The sequence below is a fragment of the Canis aureus genome, chromosome 14, assembly GCF_053574225.1.
Source record: "Canis aureus isolate CA01 chromosome 14, VMU_Caureus_v.1.0, whole genome shotgun sequence".
Taxonomy (NCBI): Eukaryota; Metazoa; Chordata; class Mammalia; order Carnivora; family Canidae; genus Canis; species Canis aureus.
The window spans coordinates 41587186-41604722 of NC_135624.1; the positions used below are offsets into that span (position 1 = coordinate 41587186).

The following is a 17537-nucleotide window of genomic DNA, read 5'->3' on the forward strand; positions in this document are numbered from 1 at the left end:
TCAACACAGAGTGCTGGAAGGACAGAGGACTTTTCTCTTCCTGGTTCCAGAGTGTCTAGCTGGCCAGGCTCCGGCAAGACCTTACTTTCATTCCTTGGCTAAAAAAATATTATGTTCTTAAAACCCAACCTCCCAACTAGGTATCTGTGCATTCCTTCTGACGTTTCTACCGTTTTCCTCTGTCCGTTTTATGTAAAATCAGTTCAAATTAAGTTTCATCCCCTGTGGCCTTCACCAATATTTAACAGCGCCGTCCACCCTGACCGATTATAACTGCCACACCTGCTGTGCATGTGCTTTCACGTCATGGATCCAGGTGATCCCTGTCTTTACGTATTTAATGAGACTGCCTTGAAATCAATATCCTAATAGGCTTTAGTTTTCTTAAATCTTGTCAGATCCTTAAGAAACAAGTTTCTTTCTTTTTATTATACAATACAAGATTTTCCTTTTTCTTATTCTCTCCCTTTATGTCTTTAAAAAGAAAAATGGACAAAGCACTACAATAAACAGAGCTGAAAGGGATCAGAAAACAATGAGTAAAGCTAAAAGATCTGCCCAAAGTTCACACAAATTCAGTTCCAGTGGGTGCTACACTGGCCTTCACTATGCCTAGGTGGACCCGTTGATCCACCTAACACATCTGCAACGTGCCGGCCACTGCTCTCGGGGCTGGAGGTGCAGAACTAAACACAGGGACAAAGCTCCTCTCCTGTGCACCTTGCGTGCATTCTGGTGGGGGGAAGAGGCAAACACGTATAGAAATTAACAGATTTCAGGCAGGGACACATGCTATGAAAAATAAAGCTGGGTGAAAAAATGTATTTCTACCCAAGAAAATAGCTTAACAGTTAACCAGACCTACACCACCACCAAATGTGTTTTAGATGCTTATCGTAACTCTTAGAAGAAAAGGAATGTCATTAAAATTCAAACTTCCCTGAAAACGAATTTTACTTCAGTATAAATACCCAACAGATGGGAAACACTGGCCAGGTTATAAAATACGTTTAATATTTAAGGTCACATAACTGTAAATCCCTTTCATAATGATTCTTTTTTAAAGATTTCATTTATTCATTCATGAGAGACACAGAAAGAGAGAGAGACAGAGAGAGAGGCAGAGACACGGGCAGAGGGAGAAGCAGGCTCCATGCAGGGAGCCCGACGTGGAACTCGAACCCGGGTCTCCAGGCTCACACCCCAGGCTGCAGGCAGCACTAAACTGCTGCGCCACCAGGGCTGCCCTTTCATAATGATTTTGACAGAATGCAGACGCTAACCAGAGGCAGGCGTTACCAGAATGGACAGGTACAGAACACATCATGGTGCTCTTATCATAAAGCAGAAAAAGATTAGAGTGAGAGACTAAAAGTCAATTTTGTATTTTAAATATTAAAAATGTAGATTAATAAAATGTTGTAAAATTCACTAACAGAAATCTACATAAACTTAATGAGTAAAATCTAAGCAGAGCAAATAATATTAATTGGCTAAATACTAACGATGGTGGACATTTATTGAGCAGTTTCTGGGTGCCTGAAACCATTCTAACACATCTATCTAACGTATTTAACCCATTCAGAACAGCCTCTCGTTTCAGAGCCGAGCAAATGGAGGCAGAGAGGCTCAAGTGGCCACGGCTGCACGGCTGCTGGCATCCAGACCCAGGTGGCTGGGTGACCGGGGGCTGCTTCTCATGTACCTGGGAGTACGTGGGTTCTCCTGAATTATCCTGGTCATGTCGAAACAATTTCACAGCTTTAAGGTATGTTTCCACTGACTTGAGTTTGGCTTTGTCAAAACCTAAAAAGAAGGTTAATAACAAAAACACAGTAAGAAATTTTGAACTCCTGGGGGTGAGGGTGCTGAATTCCAATGAGCAAGACACAGACACTGCACATTACTAAATACTCAGAATAGCTTTATAAATTACTACTTGATATTGCTCAAGAGTAGTAAGTTTTACCCTTCATAACATTTGATCAAATACATACTAGCCCCCCCTTTAGAAGTTACTCAACACCAAGATGAAGAATGCTGAGCCAGTTCTATAAAACTCACAAAACTCACTTATCTTCTGCTAGTTTGCAGAAGATAAATCAATAAGCTCGCATACGATAAATTATCACCCATCATAAAGGACATTCATTACTTTTTAATATCAGTATAATAACCAAAATGAAACTTAGGGGTAGTTTCATGAGCAGAAAGGGGTGGACAAGATCTTCCAGAAGGTAAAGAACCTACGTGTTAACTACGGGTAGTTCTCTGCAAGCCTCAAGGAAGCACGTGGTGGCGGCTGACTGTATTTCCCAGCGACTGACCCTGAGCTGCGTGTTCTTCTGACAACGTGACAATGCCATCCCTCAATCAAGAAGCACAATCGACCCCTCAGACCTGAGCAATGTAATTCCTGGCTGGCTGGCGCTGTCTCCCAGGTCACCCGCCCTGAAAGTCCACGTGGGAGTTGGGATGGACAGTCCCAGCAAGGCACCTGCTGAGGGGTGAGTGACCCTCGGGACCCGGGCTTCACGGAGCAGAGACCAGCTGTGCTAGCTGTGCCACCTCCACTACTGCCCGTGGAAACCACGTCATAATGATCATTGCTGTTTTAAGCCACTGAGTCTTAGGGTAATTTGTTACAGAGCAATAGATCATCAAGACACAAGTCATATTAACACGCAAGGGAGAAGGCACCTCCGCCACTTCTCTCAAATGTCCTACCAGCCCAATCCCCTTTATAAAAAGCTCTGTGTTTGATGAGAACCGTTCCCTCCAATGTTCCAAACGACCACTTCCATTTTGCCATTTGACCTATTAACTTATAAAAGCTGCTGCCCCAGTGAAGAGTACTAGAACACACCCCCTGAATGTACTTATGATCAGAGATTAATTAGCTCAGCGATGGTCTCTTACAAAAGGCAAGTGGGTCGCATGAGGAGGAGGCAGGGGCACATTCTGATCTTACAGGCACTGGCCACATTAAGTCGTCCATACCAGGGGGTCAAACCTCCTGTGAATCAGGCCACAAAAAAGATCTGGAACCTGTAATCCTACGCTGCTCTTAGGAAAATTGTTACTCTCTAGACAGAGCACCGGTCCCCAGCCTCTCGTGTCAGATGGCTCCTCTACTCCTGTTACGGGGACAGCCGTGAGGACGCGCGAGCCCGCCTCCCATGAAACTGCAGCCCTGATTGCTACGGTGTGGCAGCCATCCGTCCTGGAAGAAGTGAGGCCAGGCCCAGCAGCTGCACTAATTCCTTCAAATCACTATAAATGGGTCACATGGGAGGGATGAGGTTTAAAGGGCACAACACTCTAAAGACACCTGAGGCAGTTCATGTGAGAGCCACTGTTTCAAAATAAGATAACTTCCTGAACATTGAATACCATGCACGAGGTAGTTGTTTATTCAGACAGACACACTGGACGTGTAACAGTTACCCTAATGATCTTTCATCTTCTTACCTGTATGTTCTAAATGTTTTAAAGTCACATTGTCAACAGGGAAAAAGCTGAGGATAGCACCATATTCTGGACACATGTTTGCTATTGTGGTCCGATCCACTATAGATAACTGTGAAACTCCACTTCCAAAAAACTCAACAAACTTTCCAGCCACTCCTACTTGCCTGAGGTGCTATATAAAGGGATACACAGAAACGCACACAAAATTAGTAAGATTGGCATGGAATCTCTGAAAAGAACAAACTCTAATTTTTAACCCCTAACAGTGACAACAGATGAAAGAGGTTCCCTGTGGTTCTTATCACACATCAATTCACTCTGGGTTTGCAGGTATTTTAAGACAAACAGTCCACAGAAAACTGGCCCCATGTCACCATCAGGCAGGGCGGAGACGGCTTACGAGTGAAAATGGCTAGATCCACACGTGAACGTCTCTGACGTCGAGGTGGACCTCAGACCGGACACTGCATGTTAGCTGGCAGCCTTTCTTCTTTCTTAGCAGACATGAACCAGGGCTGCTTCTAACCACTGATGGCATCTTAAGATTTAATGAAATACTAACATACTCATGAAACTGTGCATTTAATTTAAAAAAGATGTACTGGCTATAAAAATTCTTCAAATTCCAACCCCAGTCCACATATTCACAGCATCACTCACTCTTGGTTAATGTCATTTAGACAAGATTTCACGTGTCCTTGGAAAGTCACATTTCTGAGTTATTACCAGGTAACCACAACGGCGGCTCGGCGAACCAGAGCTTCCCCCAAGCATGGCCTCTGCCTGGGGCAAGAGAAGCCTAGGGAGGTCACCGAACAAGACTACCCTGAACCCGCGAGGAACACCCAGCCCCAACAGTGCAGAGGCGCTACCGGCCATTTGATCCATTCTTTTGTAAAAGGCTAAGTTGCTTCTTTATACCCAGTTACAGTTCCGAGGATCAGAACAACACTTTTAGACTAAAGTTAAGGCTGTTTCAACAAATCCATGAGGTGTCACAATATACGTTTTGAAAACTGATATGGGATTAATCTGTAAAGATCATGAATAGGACAGAACCTCAGGAGGAAAAACATTTATTAAATGTAAGCTTCATGATAGATTTAATGTTTGTACCAATATGCCACATTTTTTAAATAGACCTGTGATCTTGTTATATAAAAGTATAGCCGGGGGTCTAAAAAGTTGCATTAATTTTCAGGTCATCCAAAGGAAAGTACAGAGTTCTCTGAAAACATACTCCTTTCCTTTAGAACAACCCTGCAATTCTCAATTTAACTTCTGAATCTTCCAGCACCATACACGGGATCAATCACTTCTGCAAGGCGTCAGTATGTTCTCAATTAGGGAAGAGGGTCCGTACTAAATGCTGACCAGGCAGCTGGACCATTTCTTTCTCTGCAGAGAATCTGGAGAGTCTTCGGATCAATAATCTAACCAAGGTAGAGACTCCAGAATCCAAGCTGGAGGTGCAGGTGGGATATTGCCCACTCTCATTTATTTAACAAAATGGACTTCTATTCAAAGAGTTAGTGAAAACCAGAAATCTAGGAGAGTTACAAATTACTGTTCACTAGGAAACTCTAGCATACACGTATTAAATGTATACAACCAATGTTTTAAAAATTCAGAGAAGTTTTTATATCCGTTAAAGTGTTAAAACAGCCAAACAGAAAATCTTGACACTTCTACATTTCTAACAGTCCATTATTTTCCAGTGAATGGCTTTTAGAGGGCAAACGATTAGTTATTAAAGGAGACGCACTTTTCCTAAACATGATTCTCTAATCACGCGGTCAACAGGTGTAAGGGCCAGGAGCCCAGGCTCGTCCTGGTGCACCCCCAGTGCTCAGCCAGGTGACCCTCAGCCACGGCATTGAGCCTGACGGTGCCTGTTTTCTCGGAACTGAAATGGAGGTGGTCACGGGAGCACTCTTCCAGGCTCGTACTAAGGACTGAACGAGTTAACAGGTCAAGGGACCACCACCCACAGGCGTGTCTGTACTTACTAGCACCCAGGGAGGGTTCTGCGTGGGCGGCCGCTCCTGTGATGGTCACTACGAGGTCATGGCCAAGAAGGCCAGAGCACAGAGCATGCAGCGCGGACCCGAACCTCGCCCTCGAGGGGCCCTGTACTTAACGTCCACTACGTCACACGACTGGCACAATTACCTTTGTAATGCCAAGCACGACATCTATGGATGTGACAAAAGGGTTTGACGAGCCGCTCAACTCACATCCAACCACCTCCGGGAGAGTGAGAGAAACTGGCAGACCAAGCATTACTGCTTCGGTTTCAATGCCTCCAACCCCTGGAGGGACAAAGACAGACAGTGAGCACAGCACATTTAAAGGTAATGTAGGTTCTCTTGCAACATCAAAATCCCCAAATGCTCCATGAGCCTGTCTTACTGACAAAGACCCCACAGAGCCGCCACACTGCCGCTGTTACTGTGGACGGGGACCCAAGGCTCCTCAGAAGGATTCCACTCACGGGGTTGAGAAAAACCTGGCGTTACCTTTCCATTAAATTCAATGAACGTTTAGTATTTATTACACCGAGTACTGTACTGTGCTCAACACACAGATGTGAACAGACCCCAGAACCTGTGAACCTCAAGCAGTTGAGTCTAACAATGAAGACAAGACGGTCAACAACCCGTAGAGAGTATGCGTGTTCCGCCGGAGGGAACAGCCTGGACCAAGCCAGGGGACGTAACAACACAGCCCACTGGGGAAGCCCCCAACTCTGAGACGAGTGTGCATGAACAGCCAGAGGCCGTGGGCCATCAAGGGCTTGGCCTGAAATGCAAGGGGTGTGGAGTCCTGACGAATGTGGACTCGAGCATGGGAGGAACCACGTCAACTACAGTCGCTCTGTGAACACGGGCATCTTGTTGCTGCTTTTCTAGAGGAAGAAACCTCCTCGGAGAGCCTACGAAGACCTGCTACTTACGTTCCTTTAGAACGTTCCTGATGCCAGGTCCCCCCAAAGGAAGTACATTTAGTGGTTTACTTACCCCACCCCAGAATCCCCAAACCATTCACCATGGTTATATGAGAATCTGTGCCAACCACACTGTCTGGGAAGAGGAGGTTGTCTTCTTCAAAAACCATTCTCGACAAATACTCCAAGTTTACTTGATGAGCCATTCCAGTTCCAGGAGGGATTACAGCCACGTTCTTAAAAACTCTTGAACTCCACTATATTATGTTTAAATTCAAGAAATCCAAGCATTACTATATCAATGTGTGCTCACAATAAAAATACAAATATTGACACTAAAAATATTTCACTGATGTTCCAAATGATCAAACTTGACAGTATACACAAAGACAAGCATTGAGACTAACTCTAAACATACTCATTTTGCAGATTATTAAGGCAAAATTAAGTCAGAGAGAATTGTTCCAATAGTCCAGATAAGTGGTAGTTTTCAACTGTGCCCTAAGGCCTGGTGGACAGGAAGGGGGACCCAGGCACAGGCCTTCCCAGCAACCTTGAATGGCAGCCACTGAGTCTCATTCTGTTTTATATACTGGGGTTTCCAACAAGATTTTATTTTATTATTTTTTTTCCAACAAGATTTTATCTGAAGGAAGAAAACGTTCTACTACCACAAAGCATTTAAAAACTACCAATTTAAAGGGTATAAAAAGTATACTTATCAATATTGTGTGAATTTCAGTGTAAAAATTTCCTCCAGATCATTTGTACCTTGAAAAATTGAAGCCTCTCTCGATTTCTGCCAAATTCTACTTCTTGGTTTTTTAACACTGTTTCAGGTCTAAAAGGAAGAAGGGCCGGCATTAAACGTACGCATCACAGAAAAGACTTATTTCTAAGTATTCATTCTGACGCACACACAAGCACATTGTAAAAATTCTCGGAACGGCAGTTTACTAAACAGACTTCTCGGAATCCTGTTTTCTTTCCACAAGGAAGTTCTGCTTTCAACAGCATGGTAGGCAGCTCTCTCCAGAGCTCCTCCATCCCCAGGCCCCACGTTGCACTAACACACGGCGCGAGCGACCCAACTGAAGCTATTGGGAACACCGCAACCCCTGTCAACGTCCCCCCATCAACGTCCCCCGCCAGAAGAGGGCAGAGCGTGCGCGTCAACATGCACGTGCACTGCCTCCTGCCTGCGCCGGTGCCAGTTCAGCGGGGCGCCGGGCATGGACAGGGCACGGGGCCAATGGTGCAACGTCACTTCATGTCTAGAAAGCTTTGAGCAAAATGCTTGTATTTACCCCACCCCAAGTGGAAAGCATTATTTTACGTATGAGGAGTTTACTTCGTAAAGATTATAGACACGTTTTATGTGCATTACCTAAATTAAGGTAAAAACAATCCACCTCCAAACAGTCAGCACTTGTGTCACTTTTAAGAAGCTATTTTTAATCTAATGGACATTTAAAAAATGGATTTAAGCTGTTTATTTCACCTGCCAGCTGGTGATCAAGTGCTGACTAGGATGTCAGCACGACTAAAATTATACTGTGTCCTCCAGGGTCCAGACAGCTGTTTACATGTCAACTTAAAAAAAAAAAAACCCACAAAGATTACTAGACTAATTCATTGCTGAGTGATCCCCTGAAGCCACAGCATATCTCGAGGAGATTTTCCTTAGGACTCTGGGAGCACGGCTATCTGGAGCCAGCGCATTACTGTGCCTCTCCACGGCGAGGACCATAGAGTGCCCCTCATTCGCTGGCTCAGAACCCCACTTCCAATTTGGCATCGATTTCAAGGGCCAAACGTATACTCTCAACCTCCCACCTTGCCATTTCCTGTTGGGTCAGTAACGGACACGGACACGCCAAAGCACACAGGAGAGGGCCACTATTTTCCTATAGGCGGAGACCACAGTCCAACTCATCCAAATTCTGTGTGATTTGGAGTCAAAACTGAGGGGAAATGTTGCACCAGATTGCATTTTTAATTAAAAATAAATCCATGGTATTTGAATCAGTAAGTCTTCCTTTCCGGGAAATTGATTTGTGTGTAAGAAGAGATGTTCATCTCGAACGTGAACATGCACCCTAACAACTGGGAGAAGTAGCTGTACCAACTCCTCAGAACAGAATTCTTTCTTGAGCAGATTCACTGCTTCCCAGAGCAGCATCTAGGCAATCGCTTACCTAAGAGGGCTTTTTAGATTATAACATTCTTAACACCAAGCTCTTCACGAAATTGGAAAAAACAAGAAACCTAGTAAGAGAAAAGCTAAAGCTATAAATAAATAGAGAATTCATAAAAGAAATGTGAATGAATAAAGAGCATGTGAAAGGTACAGATTCACTAAAATAAAAAATTCAGAGTTTAAGATAAAATCCCATTTTTCTGTGTATATTAGTCCAAAAATTTTTTTTTTTTTTTTTTTTTTTTTTTTTTTTTTTTTTTTATGATAGGCACACAGTGAGAGAGAGAGAGGCAGAGACACAGGCAGAGGGAGAAGCAGGCTCCATGCACCGGGAGCCCAACGTGGGATTCGATCCCGGGTCTCCAGGATCGCGCCCTGGGCCAAAGGCAGGCGTCAAACCGCTGCGCCACCCAGGGATCCCTATTAGTCCAAAAATTAAATATACTTCTAGAAAAATCTTAAGGTTTTCTTCCTAAGGAAATGAAACAGCGGGATTCAGACTTTGTTTAGGATGAAGTCTTAACTGACTTCATTCAGGAAAGTAGGACACACATGTCTACAGGTGTGAAGAGGCTACGTCCATCATACGGACCAGGAGGGGACAGAGGACAAATGGGGTTTTTCTAACTGAAAAATGACCTGGCAATGATAAGTATTTTTAAAAAATCCCATACTCAGGCACTGGTTGCAAATGAAAAGGACAGAGAATGGGCGTGTTCTCAATCTGCGAAGACAATTTCCCTGAGTTTCGGCCCGGCTCTCCAGAGTCGCAGGATCCACGGCAGGTAGTCTGGCCTCTGCAGGGAAGCTTCTTAGGCTGCACTCTGAGTGGAGAGAGCTTTCCTGCTTTCTGCAGGTCACCACCTCCAGGATTCGGAGCATTCTGTATTGCACTAGCATGCCAAAAAAGGAAACAGAATAAAGCCATTTAAAAATGACAGAAATTTAGCTTTTCAAAAAGCACACACTTGGCAAGGTTATCTGGAACTAGCTAAATGTTGCTCACACGTTAATACAGCATTTAACTCAGGTTTCAAAAGCAAAACTCAGATTACAAAAGAACAAATAGGTAATTTAAACTTATGGAGATGAAAACACAATTCTACGTGCCCAAGGAAATCATTTTCATATACTTCTATGACAATTCAAATAACTTATCAAGCACCTAAATGTTTTTTCCCCAGGTAGTAACTTAAAAGCCGCACAGAGCCACAGTGCTGATCTAGAGGGTGAAAGCACCCGTGTGCTGGCACAACTGTGTCTAGGTCCATGTGAAAGAGCACAAGAGAATTTAGGTCTTATCTAGTTTAACCCCGGTCACAGGGACCTTTTAAACAGAAGAAATGTATTTCAGCATAAGGAAAAATAGAATTTTTTTAAAGTAAGCATTATGATTTTTTTTTTAAAGACCGTATCTATTTATCCATGAGAGACAGAGAGAGAAGCAGAGACACAGGCAGAGGGAGAAGCAGGCTCCATGCGGGGAGCCCGACATGGGACTTGACCCCGGGACCCCGGGGTCACGCCCTGGGCTGCAGGCAGAGGCTCAAATGTGGAGCCCCCCAGGCGCCGGAGAAAGCACTATGATTTTAATCCCCAATTAAAGACATTCATCGTGCCCGTCTTTAGATTCTCTCTCGAAGGCAAGTAGGTTAAAAAATAAAAGATACTGAAGATGAATTTGCTCCACGGAACAGGTTCTAGGCTCATACATTTCTATCCAAAATGGCAGCAGAGATTAACAAACATGAATACCATTTTAAATTCAGACTCTGTTAAAAAAATTCATCAATAAGTGAATTCCACCAGGTCTTTTTATAGATCAGTGGATCCTAAATGTGGCAGCCTTCACCCAGGCAGGAACTGTCTCTACTCCCTTTGCCCCACCCAGTTGCTGCTGGCTCCTCGCATGGCTGCCTTCACAAATATCTCTATCCTATTAATGTACCATTTACTGAAGTCAATCTGTAAAGAATGGTCAACTGTGAGATCTGTCGGACGGGCAGGGTGGACTCTCCTAGGGTCACCTCCAAGAATCTTCACTGCCTCCCTCATAGCAGCAAAATCCACCATTGCTGGTATTCCACTAAAAAATAAAAAAATAAAAAAATAAAAAATGATGAAATTATGGTTTGAATTGTTCTTCCTTACACTCAAGTAATTAATATACTTATTCACTCTCATATCTAAAAATATCCCTTTCTAGTTTGCACTCATGTTAGATTATGCACCTGTTTTCCAGAGTTCGACGTCTCCTGGTTTAATGAGAATTAGCCTTGTTACCTGAGAACCTGGGTGCTCAGGGACAGATGTGCCACAAACACCACAAGAGACGACTTTTAGAGGTATGAGAAAACTTCAAGAACTATCTACAGAATTCTCTCCCTGTCTTAAATTTTATGATACCCGCTCCCTCCCAGTGCGTTCAATGACCCCAAGCTCTCGACTAGACGAACATGCCTCCAGACACCATGGGACAGGCTGGTAAGAGACAGGAGTTTGCAGGGAAGACGTAGTCGCGACCACAGAACAGCATCCTACATACTGTAGCAGCTGCGTGCACAGGGCATAAGCAACAGTGGCATACAAACCAGATTTCGGTGGGTGGGTGAGGGGGATGCTCTATTTATCTAGCTAACTCTCCTACAGCCCCTTCAAAACTCAGTTAAAGGCTAACTCTCCTCACAGTCCATTCCTGGACACTCAGATCAGGCTGAACCATGTATCAGGCGATGGTTTGGACTCTGGATTTTATTCTAAGTGTGATGGATGCCCCGTGGCATACAGGGGAACGGTAAGGCCCTGGCTGACAGTCTGAATTAAAACACGTGATCTGCTGTGAAAAGACAACTACAGATGGTCAGTGTGCAAGCAGGGGCCCTAGCTAGAGACTCTAACAGCGGCAGTCGAGCGGGGAGAGCACAGGACCGGCACCGGGGTGGCGGTGCAGATGGTAAGAGGTGCCTGGGCTCAGGACACGTGTCAAGGTCAAGTCCTCAGAGCTTGCCGACAGACCGGATGAGGTGGGAAGGAAAGAAGGGAGTCACGAGTCACGACTAAACCTCACGTTCCCGCCCTACGCTGGAGGCTACGGAGCATGTCCTGTGACAGCACAGACGAGGACGGGGACGGCAGTGGGGTGGTTAGGCTTTGCACGAGCTACGTCTGAGAGGCCCGCTCACAGAGAGGGCAAGCAGGCCAACTACAACAACAGCGGGTTTTCAGTAGAGAGGGTAAGAAACGAGTGCCTAATTTTTAATGAACTGCTTTAAGTTTAGAAAGGACAATTCTTTACACTTATAACTCATCTTCAGAATTAAAAAGAGCCAAGCATCAGGCAGTCTGAATTTTCAGAAGGAAATACTCTATTACTCACGTAAAATCTTGAAGTAGGACACGGGCAGGGAAAAAGGGCACTTCGACACTGCTTTGTTTGGTCTTCCAGTCTAAAATGTTCATGACGTCCTCCTTTTTCATCAAGAAGCCATCACAGTTCCGCACAGCAGCTTCCAACAGGACCCGTATCGAGTAAGGCAGAGCACCTGAGCCAGACGGTATCACGGTTAGTGACGTACGAGTCTCAGGGACACACTGAAGATCCGCAACAGCAAGAAGTTAGACACTGATGCAGTTTTCTCAGTAGAAAAAAACCGTTCACCCTCTGTGAACATGGAGGAAAACCCAGCTTACGGTAACACAGGCCTGCTATCGCTTTGGCTTTCCCATACTGTAAGCCGAGGCCCCGAGAAACCAGAGTAAACCTTCGTTAAAGAACTGCCTGGCACCGAACATTCAGGGAAGACACAGGAAAATCAGAATTAAACACAGTAACAAAAACATCCCTAGACTGTGCAGTAATTTTAAAGACTTTCAAGATTTCCGTCAAGAGCGGTTGGTTTAAAGTAAATCAGGGTGCTTATGAGCCAAATTCGTTTCATGCACACGGCTCCTGAGCCTTGAGTCCCCAGGTAAGCACACTGCAGAGGAGACCTCAGCACCTCGAGGTCTCGGACACACGCTAGTCCCACAGCAGGTGTTCCCACGTGAAAGTGTGTCCTCAGAGCTTAAAGGGAAGATGAGCGTGTGGGGCTGGCTGAGCAGGCCAGCAGCCACCCCGCAGAGTGCCACGCAGCTGTCCACAGGGACGATGATGCCTACAGTAAGGAGTGACCTCCAGAACGTGAGATTCCAAGAAAAAGCAGTGCAAGACCATGTTTACAGCACCCTGCCATTTCAGTAAGAAAAACCATTAAAAAAGGTGTAAGGATTCATATTACCATATGTCAAATATAAAAATTTAAAGTCATACATTAAATATACTTAAATATATTAAGTATTTTAAAAACATAATAAAACTATATTACATAAAAAACAGCATGTACTTTTTTCCCCCAGAAAGAACGAAAGGACAAACAGGAAAGTTAGTATCTATTCCCACAGTATTTTGGCTGTATCTCCCTAGCGGGTCACGTAATACAGACCAAAAAATCCACACAGAAAGCCAACTGCGTTCAGGTATTACTACCGACAGGCAACCTGAGGTCATTGTGTATGTAACGAGAGGAAAACTAAAAGCAGTTTTGTTACACGGCTGGAAACCAAGAGAAGAGTAATGATAAAGAAATATAAAATCAGAGTGGCTAACTTAAAAAAAAAATTCCAATTTGAATCATAGGTACAAACTCATAATTTTTCTCTTTCCAAAACAAGAGGTTTCCAGCTATGTTCCATGAAAATGCCCCAAACATGACAGTGCACATGCAGTGCCCCCAGCCCCCCGCCCGCGGCTACATTAACGACGACCCTCCTGGGAAGAAGGAACCACCAGCAGGACATGGGCCGCGATGTCCTCCAGGGTCAGAAAGCAGAGGGAATGGTGATGGGGCAGTGAGAGCGTCGAAATGAAAAATGACGGAAACTCACTGAAATGTATCTAACACAAACACGGCCCTTAGTTCCCAATGACTCTTTGAAAAGACCTTCATCGACAGCCAACGCGAGCTCTTGGAGCAGTTCAGGACCCTGAAAACTCACAAAGGGGGAAAAAAATCAATCAAATAATCTGGTCCTGCCTAATTTCAAGGAACAAATCGTGCAGAGCAAGCTCCTGCTCACAGAACTGAAGCCGATGTGAAGAGAAAGGGAACGAGGTCATTGGAAACATGTCCCATGTGCAGGCACCTGACGAGAGGATGCGGACATCACTGGACTATCCGGTGGGAGCAAACGCAGACTCAGTACAGGCGCGGCCTCGCGGAAGCGGGGCAGGAGAGACACCGTGTGCCTCCCGTGGAGACGGCAGGCCAGCCCCCGCCAGAGCAGCCCCGGCCGCAGGGTCCTCGCGAACACAGCACGTCCATGCAGCAGCCCCCACGGGCACAGGAGGACGCCACGGAGCCACCAGCCAAACTTGCACAGCGCAACACGCACGGCTTCCTCAACGTCAAGACGGCGGAAGAGGGAAGAGGACGAAGGACACAGACGGACGGGGACTCGGGAGATGGGATGAGCCAATGTTGCGTGGCCCTCTCAGGACGCTGGGTTCTAGATCATTACGGAATTACCGTTAATTTTCTCAGGTAAACAAAGGCAGTGAGACTGTTACTTTTTAAGGGCCCTTCACACATCAGAGACGCATGCTCAAGTGTATTTATAGGTCATGGAAACTGTGAAATATTTTAAATAAAAGGTCCGCAAATGTTGATAACTGGCTGACAAATGCATAGTGGGTTATGATTGTGTCCCTAATCTTATGATTGAAATTTTAACTCACACCAGTTAAAGATGAGGGACTGTTAAGTGAAGAGACACAGCACTGCACACCCAGAATCACCGGCTGGAGCCCGGACCTGTGCTGGTGCCAGGTCTGACCCCACAAGGGCTACGGGAGGGCCACGGGGCGCAGGGGAGCGCCCGACCCGTAAACCCTCCAGCCATGACAGCAGGTGCCTCCCGAGTACCAGCTTTCATCCTACCTCCATCGAAACATAAGTCCGCCAAACCTCGAGGAATTGCAGGGGAGACATTTTTTGATAAACACTTGGAAATACTGAGGGAAACATGATCACAGAAGCAAGCATGCAGACCAGTTTTCTATATGGTTAATTGTTCTGGGAAACCGGCGTCAGGAATATTTTTTGTTTAAAGATCTTCACAGAGGTGCCCCCGGGGGGTTCAGGGGTTGAGCATCTGCCTCCGGCCCAGGGCGTGACCCCGAGGACCCGGATGAGTCCCACGTTGGGCTCCCTGCAGGGAGCCTGGTTGTGCCTCTGCCTCTCTCTCTCTGTGTCTTTCATGAATAAATAAATAGAATCACTAAAAAAAATTAAAGAGATTTCAGGTGAAATCTGTTTCCAGCCTAGAGGCCTCCGTGCACAGGCCGCTGTCCATTGCACAAGGCCGCAAACCCCGTACTTCCCGGAAGCTACGGGAGGAGGCGCCCGACGACCCCAGGTCAGTGGAGAACAGGAAAGCACGCGGGCCAGGATGCCGTCCGTCTCCGCGGGGCGCACGGGTATGTCCAGGGGGACGCTGCCAAGAGAAGGGCGAGGCCGTAACAGACTACCTGATTCTACCAGGGGCTCAGTTTTTCTGGAGAGTTTGGGGAGGAATTACTGATAAAGATACGGAAACTTAGCAAACAAAGAGAGACAAGGATTACTTCCAGGAAAAGAAACAAAGCTGTACGAGGAACGAGACGCAGCCGTTTACCCCACGGCCGTAATAACATCAACACGGGATACTGACGACCCAAACCCACGGCCGCGATGTCTAAGAGATCAGGAGACGGAGCAGGGAGGGGCCGCCTGCTGGCTCTGCATAGCAGAGGAGCCGCGATGCCGAACACGGAAAACCACATAACGGGGGTGCCAGTGACGCTCCTCAGTAACACGGAGGAAATTATCAAGAGAATTAAAAGCGGTATTCTCCGCAGAGCAGAAAATCGGGGCAGGGCCAGGGGTTACCGTTCTGGTTACCAACTGGCCTTACTGGTCTTTAATTCTATCACTTGAAAATAAAGTACTCAACTTAAAAGCAGCTATCAAGTAAAAACAAAATGATTCACAAAAGTTACCCGGAGCACTAACCTGCAGAGCTGCGTGAACGTGGGGAACTACCCGCAGGGAGGTGCGGAGGCGCACCTGCCACCCCTCAGGCCTCCCGGCAGCTCTGCGCTCCTCCCCGCCCCGCATCCGCCCACAGCCCGGGGGTGGCGGGGCGACAGGGCCTCCAAGCCCAGGTGCAAGGCCCAGCATCGGCCTTCCCCTCCTGGACTGCTCCCTCTGGGCCGAGCCAACGGCGCGTTGGGGGCCCGGGCGCCGGCCATGGGTGGGCAGGGCAGCCTGACGGCACATGCTCCAGCCCCAGCCATGCCTTCAGGTGGCCGCATGTCCGGCCAGCACCCGGCCACCCTCCTGGGAACCCCAGCCAGGACGGCTGCAGCCACTCTCCACGTCCAGACCCAAGGAAGCTGGGAGACGTACATGTTTACTGTTACTTTAGGGCACGAAGCTTTTCCTCAGTTACACAGTAATGACTCACACAATATTCTTTTTGAACTATTTTTTTTTTTTAAAGATTTTATTTCTTTATGAGAGAGCGAGCACACACACACAAGCAGAGGGAGGAGCAGAGGGCAAGAGGAGGCAGAAGCAGGCTCCTTACTGGGCAGGGAGCCCGATGCGGAACTCGATCTCAGGACCCCGGGGTCATGCCCCGAGCCCAAGGCAGATGCTGAACCGCTGAGCCCCCAGACGCCCCATCTGCCTCAACTACTCTAACAGCTGACACCTGCAGGTACTGGTTCAGGCCCGGCCAGGAGAGGCTGAGGCGCTCACCTACATAGGGCACCTGACCCCTCAAGGTGACCCAGAGGCAGGTATCCCCGAGCTGTAACCGGAGGGTGCAGGGAGCAACAGGCGTCCCACACGGATGCGCACTCATGGGGTGCCACTCCCTCACTGGCCCTTCGCTCTTCCATCCCTGGCCCGTCTCAGTCCGAGCCCCACACCACGTTCCTAACAGCTCCCTGCTGGGAGCCTGACGCTAGCAAGGTGTTGCCCCCCAGGAGTCTGCCTCCTGCCCCACCGCCCTTTCCTCTCCGCTGCATGGAACCCCCGGCTGCCGGCATCTCTACAGCTCCACCACCTCCAGCAAGTTCTGTTCCCAGGAAGCACGCAGGGGGGTCCCTCAGCATGTCTGGTGCTCGCCCGGGCACGCTCCTCAGTGCATCAGCGCTGCCCGTGCATCGGACCCAAGCCCTGCTCCCGCTGAACAGAACCCACTGTGTGGACCTGTGCACCCAGCGAAGGGCACGGACACAGTCTCCAGCTATTGTGATAATGCTGCTCGGCTCTCGTGCGCAGACCTCCGTGGGGATCGGTGTTACTTCTCTTGGGTGGATTCCTAAGGGTGGAATTCCTGGGGCACACGGTGAACGTACGTTTATCATTTAAGAAACTCTCCGACTGGGATCCCTGGGTGGCGCAGCGGTTTGGCGCCTGCCTTTGGCCAGGGCGCGATCCTGGAGACCCAGGATCAAATCCCACGTCGGGCTCCCGGTGCATGGAGCCTACTTCTCCCTCTGCTTATGTCTTTGCCTCTCTCTCTCTATCATAAATAAATAAAAAAATAAAAAAGAAAATAAAAAAAAGAAACTGTCCGACAGTCTTCTAAAGTGGCTGCACCATTTTACGTTCCCACCAGCAACGTAGCGGGTTCTCTGTGCATTTTTCATGTAATAACCGTTCTAGCGGGTGTGAAATAGCCCACTCTGGTTTAACGCCAGTGTCGCGGAGGAGGGAGAGCCCTGCAGCAACCAGAGGGCCGGGCGCCAGCTGAGCACGTGACTGCAAGGTCCTCTGTGCTCCTGGTGTCCCCCCCACGAGGCCGGGCCACTCCCACCTCCAGCACCTCCCA

General features: G+C 47.2%; 1 protein-coding gene across 5 annotated transcripts in view; it reads right to left on the reverse strand.

The window, feature by feature from the left end:
* The window catches only part of IREB2 (iron responsive element binding protein 2), a 42104-nt gene that overhangs the window by 14446 nt on the left and 10121 nt on the right, over positions 1-17537 (reverse strand). For 4 of the 5 annotated variants that reach the window (XM_077847839.1, XM_077847837.1, XM_077847838.1 and 1 more), the window contains exons 3-10: positions 11995-12160; positions 10567-10704; positions 9293-9511; positions 7190-7259; positions 6492-6675; positions 5644-5783; positions 3472-3643; positions 1706-1806 (exon numbers count right to left, since the gene is read on the reverse strand). In XM_077847839.1, the coding sequence (XP_077703965.1) occupies positions 1706-1806; positions 3472-3643; positions 5644-5783; positions 6492-6675; positions 7190-7259; positions 9293-9511; positions 10567-10704; positions 11995-12160 (1190 nt within the window). The remainder of the gene's footprint in view (positions 1-1705; positions 1807-3471; positions 3644-5643; positions 5784-6491; positions 6676-7189; positions 7260-9292; positions 9512-10566; positions 10705-11994; positions 12161-17537) is intronic. The other variant, XR_013352103.1, reaches the window with a different exon arrangement.